At 53.3% G+C, this 12,833-nt stretch overlaps 1 protein-coding gene across 5 annotated transcripts in view; it reads right to left on the minus strand.

Annotated features, from left to right (window-relative positions):
* The window catches only part of JADE2 (jade family PHD finger 2), a 57,268-nt gene that overhangs the window by 21,835 nt on the left and 22,600 nt on the right, over nucleotides 1–12,833 (minus strand). For all 5 annotated transcript variants that reach the window (XM_046900485.1, XM_015294092.4, XM_025155032.3 and 2 more), the window contains exon 5: nucleotides 6,466–6,635. In XM_046900485.1, the coding sequence (XP_046756441.1) occupies nucleotides 6,466–6,635 (170 nt within the window). The remainder of the gene's footprint in view (nucleotides 1–6,465; nucleotides 6,636–12,833) is intronic.

Below are 12,833 nucleotides of genomic sequence, written 5' to 3' on the forward strand. Positions count from 1 at the left end.
ACACCCAGCCTGGCACTGCACACATCTGTGCCGAGGCAGAGATCCCATCGCCGCAGACAGCGCTGCTCCCCATCGCTCCCTGCCAAGTGCTGCAACACACAGCCGGTCGGGCCTGTTTTGGAGCCACGAGCCCCGCCAATGGGCTTTGTGGGGCCAGAGGAGCCCCAGCCCTGCACGCTTTTCCCCTCAACAGTGGCCTTCATAAACGCACCATCCCAATGCCCTCGCTGTAGGAAGAAACACAATCCTATAGAATCATAGGATGGTTTGGGTTGGAAGGGACCTAAAAGACCATCTAGGGACCCTGCCGTGGGCTGGCTGCCCCCCACCAGCTCAGGCTGCCCAGGGCCCCATACGTTGCCTTGGGCACCTCCAGGGATGGGGTACCCACAGCTCTCCGGGCAGCCGGTACCACACACCTATAAATCAAATGTACTATTCCAAATGCCATTCCTTCCCATATTTCAAGCATCAGCAGAAAACAAGAGAAGGAGCTTGGTGCCCGCCATAGCCCTGCTCAGCTCCCATTCCGCACCGAGTGGAAAGGCTGCATCCCAGTGCCACGTGAAACCATCACCCGCCACAGAAGGGCTTTTCTCACCGGCTTACAGCAACGTATTCATCACGTCGTCGCACCACAAAACGCAGAGCCCTCCCTCCCTCCTGCACACACGCGCTCTCACACTCCGTTTAGATGTAATTACATTAGGAATCCGTTTGCCAAGCGCCGTTCAGAATACCTCGGAGCTTATTGAATTGACAATTGCACTTGATGGGGATGAAGCGATTAATCGCTTATGAAACACTAAACAATGGGGCCTGAGGGTGAAGTTCCTTTTCCATTTGCGCTCCATTTATCTCCTTCTGCATCGTATAAAGCTACTGCTGCTCAACTCCATTCATAAAGCTGTCATTTTTTTGGCTGAGAAAACATGACCTGTATTGATCACGGCCCGTCAAAAAGCAAACCCAAAAACACTCCACCAGAACACTCGCTGTGCAGTACACAATATCGCTGTTACCTGCTCTGGGGCATGAAGTGCCAAGACCCAGACTCGGATCCACTCGGATATACACTGGGTGACTCCAGGTGAACAAGTGCAAGGAGTAAAACCTCAGCTCACAACCATGGCTTGAGCTGTAACCAAGACTGTGGGCTTGCAGCATCCTCACGCTCATCACTGTGGTCCAACACGTTTCATAGAAACAACAGTCATTTTTGGACGTGGCTGTGAACCTCACCAAACCTGCGGGTCTCTCCGGCTCCCCTCACTCCCAGCCATGAATGGCTCAGCACCCCGGCAGAGGGACAGAACACCCATCTGAAATGCTCCCAGCATAGACGGCGCCTGGGTTAACAGCAGGAGATGAAGCTCCTGGAAGGTCCTTCATATGGAGATGTGGCTGCCTGGCACTATAGGGCAGGAGGCACAGAAATGAGAAGTTGCTCATTATCCCATATACTCCGAAATGAGGCTCTCCTATCCTTTTCCCTAGAAAGCGATGCTCCCTTCTGGCTCCCACTGCCTCCCACATTTCTGGGGACTCAACATCAGCCCCAGGAGGAGCTCCCACACCCACAGGGAGCACCGGCACCAACACAGGCACCATGGGATCCCCACTGGGACAAAACCTCCCCCATCCCTGCCCTGGAGCCGGGTGCTCGTGGGCAGCCACCCTGAGCATCCCAACGCTTCCTTTGCATGCTCCCAGCCTCCGCTATCATTATTTCTGCAACACCATAATTTATGTGGCATGAAGGAGCAATATTCTGCTAAATGAATTCTCAGCTACTCCTTATCCTGGTTTGAGCCTATTCACTGCGCGGGGAGGAAAAATAGCTGGAGAGCCACCTCTCACAGAACAGAGACCTATTTCTGACTAAACTGCACTCCGCTGAAATCAATTTGCCGAAACAATAAATCCTTTTAGCCTATGTAGTGTACCTGGAGATGAAACAGCTCACGAACAAAGACTCATCAGGGCTGCAGGCTGGGCCATTAGTCGATCCACAAGCCATAAGCCTCCAAGTCTCTTTTCCAGCACAAAAAACGCATAAACAAAACTGCTGCTCCATGTTCAAGAAACAAACCAAACCAAAGAAAAGCACTCGAGAGATCACGTCTTGGAAACAGCGGGGGCAAAAGGACGCAGCTCCTGCTCAGCCCCAGGGCTGCGTCCCAGGGATGCCCCACCAGGGCAGGCAGTGATGCACACCCCAATGTGCGCTCCTCGGTGCTCCCCAGCCCTGCAGTCGCTGCTGGTGAACCATCTGCAGCCCCGCTGCGCCTTCCTGCCCCGCACATCTGCAGCCCAACAGCTTCCCTCAGCCCACACCGCCTCTGGAAGATGGCTCCGTTTCACATTCGTCTCGTATCCATCTTATTTACAAACAGACCCAAAACGTGGAGTGGGAGTGCCGAAGCGCGGCATCACGCGGCCTGCGCGAGCTGAACACAGGCAGCGAATACTTGGAGGTATTTTGTTACAAACACAGCCTGCTAATGCACTTAAGAGATTTACAGGAACCAATTATCACCCTTTATGCCACCCACCGACATCAATTATTGCTCAAATTTAAGACGATGACAAAATGTTTTAGAAGCCACTTCATAATCTGCTGTCTCTCTCCGCTAATGCTGCACACTGACAGAGCTGTCCTGGAGCACTCTGATTAAAGCCTCTTCCCTCCACCCAGCAGCAGCACGACGAGGATTGCTGGGAACTGCTGCAATTACTGCAAGGAATTTATGGAAATAGCAGAACAACGGCTTGACATAGAAACCGACTGGGCTGAGCAACGTGAAGGCAACAAGAGTGGTGGAGGGCTCGGCGAAGCCTTTGTACATCAGCTGCCCCTTCTGTCTGTGGGATGTGGGGAGACACTTGAAAGGGGAAAGCTGGGCTGTTGAGTAAAGGAAATGGAACCCACTACAAAAGGACAGGGCTGTGCACATCCTCCTGCGTGATGGGCTTGGGAAATGCCCCCGGAGGACAGGCAGCCCCTTGAAGCTCCAGAGGCCCCATCACAGCAGTCCCATCACAGTTGGTCCCATTAGAGCGGTCCCATCACAGAGGTCCCATCACAGTAGTTCCATCACAGCGGTCCCATTAGAGTAGTCCCATCACAGTGGTCCCACTGCATCAGTCCCATCACAGCAGTCCCATCACAGTAGCTCCATCACAGTGGTCCCATCACGGCAGTCCTACCGCAGCAGTCCCATTGCAGCATCCTCTGTCTGGCTGCACCAGCACGGCACTCGCTGACTTCTCTACAACCACAGCACGGCAGGGAATCGTATCCCACATCTTAAAATCACCAAAACAGCTCCACGTGGCAGATATTGGAGTGGCTGTGCATGGAGCACAGTGATGGGCACCTGCAGGGCACGGAGGTGCTGGGGTGCTGTTGGAGATGTCCCACCTGCAGCCCTGCCCTGGGGATCCAACAACGAAAACGGGTCCCATGTTGTGATGGGACGGGGCAGCCCTGGGCAGGGCATCCCTGCTCTCCTGCAGTACACTCAGCAGCAGCCTCTGCTCAAGCGAGCGTGTCTTCCCCGCAGCTCCTCTGCCGGCCCGGGTTTATTGCACATCTACTTGACCAACTTCACCTCCGCCGAGGGAGGTATGATCTAATTAGTACACAGACATATCTCAAGTATGCAGTGATGAATTCCCCCTGGAGCTTCAAAAGCAATAAATGTGACCTTTGCATGTTCCTGCCATAAAATAACAGGAACACCTCCAGCTCCCAAGATAGAAACTGTGGTGGGCATATGTGAGCAGCATACACCATATGGATTAAGTCAAGGGAATACTTAGAAACTTCTATTCTGCTTTCAGCAAAATTGATTCCGGCAACGTTTTTAGCAATTTCTTTAGGATTTTCCACATGCTTTTATGAAGTGCTGATCACTGCAAAGGGATCTTTCAGCCCAGGTCTTTGAAGTCTCTCTAGCCCCGCTCCTACAACAGCTTTGTATTTAACAGAGATCGCAACGGATAGCATAAAATCTTAATGAAAAAAACAAAGGCTCGGGGCACGGTTTCACCCTGAAAGGACAGCCCTGTGCTGCCAGCAGTGACGCGTGCATGAGTTGGTTCAGGGTTTCATTCACACAGCCTCAAGACCCACTTCTTGTGCTGTCTCCTATTGCAGCAGCGACAAATAAAACATTCAGGCTCGCTTAAATATTGATTTTACCTCTAGCACTCAGAAGTCCTTCTAACAGTGCATTTCCATCAAGTACAGTCCCAGCTACTGAAACACGTTGCTGGTGGGGGTGGTTTAGAAGTATTTAAAACCATTTGATGTGAAAAAGACTTTCCCTTTTCAGAAGGGCTGCCCACCTTACTCAGAGCGGAGCAGCAGCGGCAGAGAGCAGCAGCTATCTGGAGGTTTATCTGATCCCAGTGATAAAATTCCATCTCAGAGGTGACCTAAAAAGGACTGGAAAAGGCATGCTCTATGCTCAGTGATCAGCGCTGCACTGGGATGAGCTAATAGGTGTTTTCCAGCTCTCCTCCCCACCGCTGCTCAGGAGCCAGTCAGAGATCACACTCCTTCTTTGTCACGGAATACTTTGTGGATGACACACTGTGCCCACGAGCTGCCCAATGACAGCAGCTCAGCTAAACACCCAGGAGGGATTTCAACTTCTGCATATCTCTTCAGGCTGGGAGATAACTTCTGACTTCTCTGAACTGGGGGAGAGGCTGCAGCTCTCCAGTTAAGTCATGTCAATGATCTCAGAGATTAGCAAAGCTGGTTTGGAAATCTCAGCATGTCATTAATGTCGAGGGCTTCCGGGAGAGAGCACTATTTACCGATCACCTCCAGACCACCCTACACACGCTGCAGCCCTTCGGGTGAAGTGACGAAGGGTACAAAAGCTCCATATCCCACCTGGCTGAGCACCCCGTGGCCCCTGCCCTGCAGGAAGCAGAGGCTGAGCCCTGGAGGGCCACAGACCTGTGCCCCACGTGCTCGGGGCACTGCAAGAACCGCACCAGAGCCAGCCCTGATGTGCAAGGGGGAGAGCTGGGGATGGGGAGAGCTCGTACACAGCTTTGGGCTGCAGCCACATTTGCAGATTTCACACAGCAAACACTGTTTTCCCAAGCTGCCAGCATATTTCAGGCTCACACAGTAATTACAGAGCTCTTTTAGCAACAGGAATGGACTGAGGAATCAGCTGATGGGCAGCGAGTCTCTTCACATTACCACTGCTGCAATCCCCCGGGCTCATTATTACCATCCATAGCTGTTATTACAGAGGGCTCACTAGATACTGCGGTCCCTGTTCTGTACAGATACCCCCACAGGACTGCTCTTGTGAAAGCTTACTGCCTGATGAACGACAGAGCTGCAGGAACAAAACACAGCTCGCTCAGAACTGCAGAGAGCATCGCTGGCAATGCAGTGGCTGCATGCTGACATCAGATCCAGGTGCATCTGTCTGGGTGCTGCGTGTCCATACACACACAGTGCCAGCCCAGCACGCAGCCTGCACAGAGCCAGGTGCAGCACTGGAGCTGCTCTGGGTTGGTACCCATCAGCCCCACGTCGCATACATGGGAAGGATGCGGCCAGCACACATCTGGCTCTGCTGGAGCATCCCCACCCCGCTTCCGCGGCACCGGCCCCGGCTCAGCCTTCAAGTGATCCATCAGCCAGGGAGCCCCACATCTGAAAACCATTTCAGGCATTGTGTTTGTAACCAAATACTTTGAAGAAATAAAGCGAGCCAAGTTTAACCCGACTGAGCTGGACAAGGCAGTTCTCTGCCTGCTGCCTTCCTAGAGGCTAAAGGAGTGTGTGCAAGGGGAAGGGGAAGTAGAGACAGAGCCCTTTCCTGGAGCCCAGAGACGCCCCTGACAGCCACCCAGCTTCGGTGAGGGGGGGGACCCACAGAAGCACCACTGGGGCACTGGAGTGGTATGGGGGCACGTGGCTTTACTCAGGAGCACTGACTGCTCTGCACGGCCTGAGGGCTCAGCCTGAGCTGCAGTGAACCAACACTGAGGTGTGTAGTGATAAGGCTGCTAACAGAGGCCCAGTTAATGAGGACGATGCTGACTGCGACCTGCCAGTTACACAAGCTCCACAACACCAGATTATCAGCAGCACATCAGGTCTGTTCAAGCACTTGATAATGTGTTTGTCCCACCCTTGAAGACTGCTGGAACTGGGCGCAATGGGCAGGCACACTGCAGCCTTCATTGCACTCAAAAGGGGACCGTTCTATTGTTTGTTATTGTTACCTGTGTGGCAGCAGCCATACCACACTGGACAGGACTGCTCACCCAAAGCCCAAGCCAACAGATGTGCCCAACAGCCCATGCACAGCAGAGTGCCAGCGGTCAAATTCCCAGTCCAGTTACTTGCACTCAACCAAAACGTGCTGACCATTACTTTAAAAGACCTAATGCCTGCTCAGCAGGCAGCCCTGCAGGACTCACCCATCTCCTTGAGCTCCATGTTCACGAGCTCCAACCAGCAGGCATCCAGCTCATCCAGGTCGTAGCGGCTCATGCCCTGCAGGTACGTCCTCGTGGCTTCCGAAATCTCAGAGCCCTGCAGGCTGCTGGGGGACACCGGGGAAGGCAGGTTCTCCAGCTGGGGTATGATTCTGGAAGGGAGAAATGAGAGGTTGAGAGACAGTTACAAAGCATCCTGCTGGGAGCCCAGAGGCCACGTCTGGCCGTGAGGGTGCACTTATGGCACCGATAGTCTGACTCTACGAGCACAGCTCAAGGCAGGAGGGAGATGAGGCAGCGCTGAAAAGGAGAAGGGAATCAGCAGTGACTTAAAGCATTCACTGCCAGCTCCTGAGGAAGGAGGAGGGGACCTGAAGGGCTGGGGCTGCTTCCACCAGCAAGAAAACAGCTCTGGCTGCCGGGAATGGGGCTGTGCAGCTGCCATCAGATCAGAAGGCAGAGGGTTTGCTGCGTGCCAGGGTAAACGGGACACGGCACCAAAACAAACGGCTCGGGCTCCTTTTTTCATGAACAGTTTTGATGTCATCAAAGAGAAAAAAAAAAAAACCAACACATGTAAAACCAGAAAAATATCCACTCTTGACTTTGATAAACAGTCTATTCCCATGGGCAGGGAGTTTGCACTTCGCCTGCCTGCTCTGCCCGCGCAACGCCATGCCAGCCGCAATGCCCATGGGGGACACAGACGAAAAGTGCCCCTCTGTAGGCTTAAATAATCACAGCTCATACAGAGGATTTGCTTTTACTGATCTGGGAATGAGGCTCGTTCTGCTGGCTCATGCCCCCATATGCCTCGGCCTCTATCAATCAGTCTCATCGCACTGATCATTACAGGAATAATGCTGGCACCGCTGCCACATTCAGGCTTTAACATCACTCCTCCTAAAGCCCCGTGGATGCTTTTCAATGAGAACCAACCTCTCCCACCCCCCCGCGCTCAGTGCAGCCCCACGGATCACAGCCGGGAGGCTTTGTGTTGGGGTCCCTGCAGGAACCCTCCTACTTTGCAGGAGTTACACGATTTCCCTTCACGCTGTGAGAAATTAAGCCACTTTTACACTTTGCAGGGATCTTTGCTCCCTCTCCGCCTCACAAACGCTGCTGCACGCCTGCTGCCAGCAGCCTCCCACGTGTGTGCTCCGGAGCCAAGTGAGCTGGCATGCCCGTCCCTCTGAGCTGGGGGTTTGCTCTCTGCCCCCTCCCCAGCACCATGCAAGCAGCTGGGGCTGAGCTGGAAACACCAGTGTTGACCAGCTGCCTGCCAGAGAGCCAGTCCTGGTGCTCATACAGCACCAACAGCATCTGCACAACGCAGCACTGAGAACACAACTCAGACAGCCACAGGAGAAGGGCCCTAGAAGGTCATTTTCCTTTGCCCTTTCAAATTATATCCACGATGAGCAGCTTTCCCCATGGCAATAGTTTTCCCATTACTGCTCACTGGAGCACAGTGAGATGGGATGCTGGTGCCAGGCTGCAGGGGTGCGATGCTCGAGGGCAGCCCTGCTTGCTCTGTGCAGGCCTGCAGCTCCCGCTTCTGCCCTGGTTTATGATGTCTGCAGCTCCATGCCTGGCCACGGAGATGTCCCACATCCCACGTCCTACATTCCACGTCCCACACTGCGTGTCCCACATCCCATGCTGCTCGGAGCAATGGGCTCTAAGCAGCAGCAAGCACACTGCAGCAGCACCGGCTGCAGGCTTCCTGCCCAGCACTCGCTGTCACTTCGCCTGCGCTTCTTGGCAAGTCGGCAGCAACATGGATGACACTTGCCATGCACACGTCAACAGTGTCACGCGTAATGACATGCAAGCAGAGGACGAGCTGGAAATGAGAAGCAGCCTGCGGTGCCAGATGACAGATCTCCGCAAAGCTGGGAGCTGGAGCTTGCTGCAGTATTTGCACAGCTCACGTTTCTGCCCCAAAATACCACCTCCCAGCCAGATGTCAACACAGAAGAACGCTGCAAAGAAACACAGCAAACGGCACCGCCGTCCCTTCCCAGCTGCTGCTCTGCCTGGAACAACGGCTGTGCAGAGCCTGGGGCTCCAACCCTCCTGCACCACCACCATCAGGTTCTGCAACTTCTCATGACTTGCTGAGACCCTCAGCAAAGCACCCAGCCTCCTCTGCCCTCCTTTCCCCAGCAGTGGATTGAAAATAACGATACGCCTCAACACTCCGAGGACAGCTCCTCCAAATCTCAGCTGAGGATCTGAAAGTAAAGCCATGAAAGCACAGCTCTGTGAGTCTCCAGACTTTAAAATGAGCTCACTGTAATCTAGGACAGGGCCTGGGGATTCAGCAAAGTCTGTATTTAATGTATTTAATGCAGACAGCAGTAATAACACTGAAACTATGCATGCTCCCAACGAGCTTTAGGATTCTCCTCCAAGGAGCTCCCAGCCCCATTAAATACCCTGAAGCACTGTGCTCCCAGCAGAACTGAAACCCTCTGTCCCATGAGCCATGATCAGGGCGGTTTGCAGAGCACCAGGCCCTGGGCTGAACAGCAGCAGGCTCGGCACGGGGGCTCGGAGTCCAAAGCTCTGAGCAGTGGGAGAAAAGTCACCCAGCAGCACTGAGCATTCCTTCAGAGCTGTGCCTCCTGACCTCCTTAATCCCCGTTACACAAGCAGCTGGTGGCACAGCCCTGCAGCAGGTACTCAAGGTGCGTTGCCTGGCTTTGCAAAGAGCTCAGTGATGCAACCACAGAGCTTCAAGTGGGGATCGATGCTAACAGCACTGCTGCCAAGTATGCCTGAGTGTGGCTTCTTCCAGCGTTGCAAAGTGAAAAGGGTCTTCAGCTAACTGCACGTTGCAACTTACAGAGCTGCTCTTTGCTTCTCGTTATTAAGACCAAGCTAATGAAGACACAAAGACCTAACGGTGCCCCACGTGATTGCTCAGCAGCAGCATCTGAAACATACCTGGAGCAGCAGTGCCAAGCACCTCCCCAACGTGAAGAACAGGTCCTGGGGAGCTTGCAGTCAAAGGCTGTGTCCATCGCTCACCGGTCCCATAGGAGTGAGCACTGATATGGAACATTTCTTACATACAGTTTCAGCAGATGAAGCAGCACTCCTAAAGAAGCAGCACATTCCCTCCTGATATGCTAACACACACGGCAAAGAGCTGCTTGGTATTCACAGAGTCAGAGAATCACTTGATTTGGAAGGGACTCTTAACGGTCACCTGTTCCCACTCCCCTGCAACAAACAGGGACACCCACGGCTCAACCAGGTCCCACCACCTCTCTGGGCAACCTGTGCCAGTGCCTCACTGCCCTTACTGGGGCACCCAGCAGAGTAAGATGCTTCACGGCGCACACAGACACAGCCTGGACACAGCAAGAGGTGCAGAGGCTCTGTGATGTGCAGATGATGCTGAGCAAAGAGAGCATGGAGCGTGACCCTGGGCTGGAGATGGGAAGTACCACGGGGCCCCATGACTCATAGCCAGAGCTGCAGAGTGCACCAAAATGGGAAGATGGGCAGGGGGTGCACGGCGGCAAAGCAGGAAACAAAAACGAAAGCAGGAGCAGGAGGTTATGCCTTTATTTAGCAAGGCAGCATTTAAAAGTATTTGTATCAATCAAGAGCTTATTTAAACGGAGGGCTGAAAATTGGAATCAGCCAGAAAAGCACAACAAACCTGAGGCCATTAGTCTGCAAGTGGGTCTCAAGGGCACTTGAGGGAAAGGAGTAAGTGAACCCCAACACTCTCGAGGATCACATCTATCCTGGGAGAAGATTATGTGGTAATAAAACACACTCAGCCAATTCCCATGGTTAATCATCTCTGTAAACGGAACGCTTCAGTTTGGCTGAAGGGAGAAGGCTTTTTTTTCCCCTATATTCTCCCTTTTAATATACCAGATAGAAATAATAAATAACCCCGCGCAGTGCTTCCCTTCCCAAAATACTTTGCTTTGTGACAATGAAGGCTTCAGCCACTCATCTTCTCACTACCTACATTCCAGTCTAAATTAGTCCTGTCCAGCGTCCATAAATAAATCAGCTTAGGAAAGTCAGTGGAAAGATAATTCTGCCAGCAACCTTCAGAGGATGCTGATCCTGCTATGCTGCCAGCTCTGCTCGCGGGGGAATTCTCCTGCAGCACACTCCAACTTTAAAAAGGCATTCTACGATTTAAAGGGATGATTTTCATTTTCTGTTTATTAAAATAGTATCCAGAAGGCAGTCAGACCAGACGCCCAAGCTTCTTACCCACTTAAGCTCGTGGATGGTATAAGCACTACTGCTTCCAAACAGCGGGGCAGAGTGGAAGGTGTGAGAAAAGGAGCACAGTGGTGAATGGGTGGCAGGGCTGGGGGCTGCACCACAAACAGCACTCCGTGCCCCTCCGTGTGCCTGAGCCCTGATTCACTGATGGCTGTTATGGCACCTCTACGGCTCCTATGAAAGTCTGTAAAATCAAAAGCCAAAAATGACAGTCCGAAAGCTCAGTGCAAAGAAGAAAAAGGGAAATCCAAGGAGATATTACAGCGGTCAGGCTTTACATGAACTGGCCTGATGCTGAAAGCAGCACACAGGTGGGGGGGGGCAGCTGGAGGAACACCTCTGGGATGTGGGTGCAGGTCCCAGCAGGTGGCTGAGGATGCTGTCCCAGCAGCAGCACAGTGTGGGCAGCGCTCCCACCCAACTCCCACTCCAGGGGACTCAAGATTTGGCAGCTGTCTTTGCAAACACACAAACACGTAGCAGAGAGAATCAGGATCAGCTCAGGGGGGCAAAGGTGGGGAATGCAAACCCTCTGCTGTGCTCCCCTCCGCTGTGAGGCCAGCCTGCTGCCACCACCTCACCAAGCAAAACAAATCCTTTGCACAGAGCCCTGCCTGGTGCATCTACGTGGCAGTGAGCAGCCCCTGTGACCACACGGTTTGTCACTGCTGCTGCTGGGCTGCACGGCTGTGTACCTTCAGTTCCAGCCCTGCGGTCCCCAGCTGACCAAAATCTGCACTGCAACTGAGGACTGCGGTATTTTTCCTTTTAGCCTCCCTCCTGCTTGGTATAACCCGAATTTTCAGCAAAGCACTTGTTCTAAACACCTGGGCACAGTTAAATGCATGGCTCAGCTCAGAAGCTCCTGCCTGGCTTCTTGCTGCTGCTTCAGGGGAACAAAGCAGCTGGATTTACCCCCAGCTGGATGCACCAAGCTCCTGGAACAGCAGCTCTGAGCCCAGAAGCCCCCCCTTCATGCCTGCACAAACACCAGTGGCTATCTCCCAGCACAGCCACGGTCCCTTTGTGCTGCCCAGGCTGCTCAGGAAGGGTTAACACTGCCTGCAGCATCGGCCTGCCCTCCAGTACAGCAGCCAGTGAGCGCGGCTGCGGGTGACGTAATGCCCGGCTGGCTGCGGGATGCGCATCATGCCCTGCATGCCGTCCTGCATCATGGCATCATGTCCTGCATCCCATCCTGCTGGGAAGCAGGCAGAACCCCACTGCGCCAGGCACCTCAGTGTCCCCAGTCAGGCAGGGACCAGCCCAGGTTTTTCCCAGCCGAACTCCTGACGCTCACCAAGCAGAGGCTGCTATAAATGAGTATTATCAGCTCTGAAAGCATTTGCAAGTTTACAGCGATTGCCACCGCGCTGCTCTGCGGGTGCACCCTGCACAGCTCCTCCTTCTTTGGGCTCTGTGGCTCTGGCCACGGTTGGGCTGCTCAGGTTTGCAAATCCCCCCCTGAGAGCCCCATTTTGTTACACACGGCAGGGAGGTGGTTGGGTGGCCCTTAGGATGCAGACACTGCACGCAGGTTCTGTAACTTGTCCTGGGATCTCCATGCCACAGTTAACAGCGACCATCAGGAAAAAGCTCCCTTTTGCCTTCTGCATCTCAAATCTCCTCTGGTAGCAGCCTCTGAGCAGAGTAGGTCCTCCCAGCCCTCTGGAGTGATGCAGTCCTCTAAGGAGAAAGCGATTCACTCCTCTTTGATGTATTAAAAAGAGGAAAACAAGCGAGCAGGAGGCACCAAACAGCCATCTTTTTAAGCCCAGACAGCTCTTCCAGTTTCGTTCTGGAGCTGTTTATCACCATATAAAAGCCTGATACCCAGCAGACAAGATGAAGACTAGAGTGCTGATGTTCCTGTCTCTCTCTCAGTTATATTCCAAGCTAAATCTCCCCGAGATTCAGCTCAACAGATGAATTATTCAGGTCTCAGCTCTGATTCCAGCAACAGAGTGCAGCTGTTTTTCTGCTTGACCAGAGCATGGCAGCGTCTGGGTGGGAAGCAAAGTAGCACAGCTCAGGGCTGCTACCAGTGAAGGCAGGGAGATTTATATGTATGTTTGCTGAATATA

The sequence above is a fragment of the Gallus gallus genome, chromosome 13 (genome assembly GCF_016699485.2).
Source record: "Gallus gallus isolate bGalGal1 chromosome 13, bGalGal1.mat.broiler.GRCg7b, whole genome shotgun sequence".
Classification (NCBI taxonomy): Eukaryota; Metazoa; Chordata; class Aves; order Galliformes; family Phasianidae; genus Gallus; species Gallus gallus.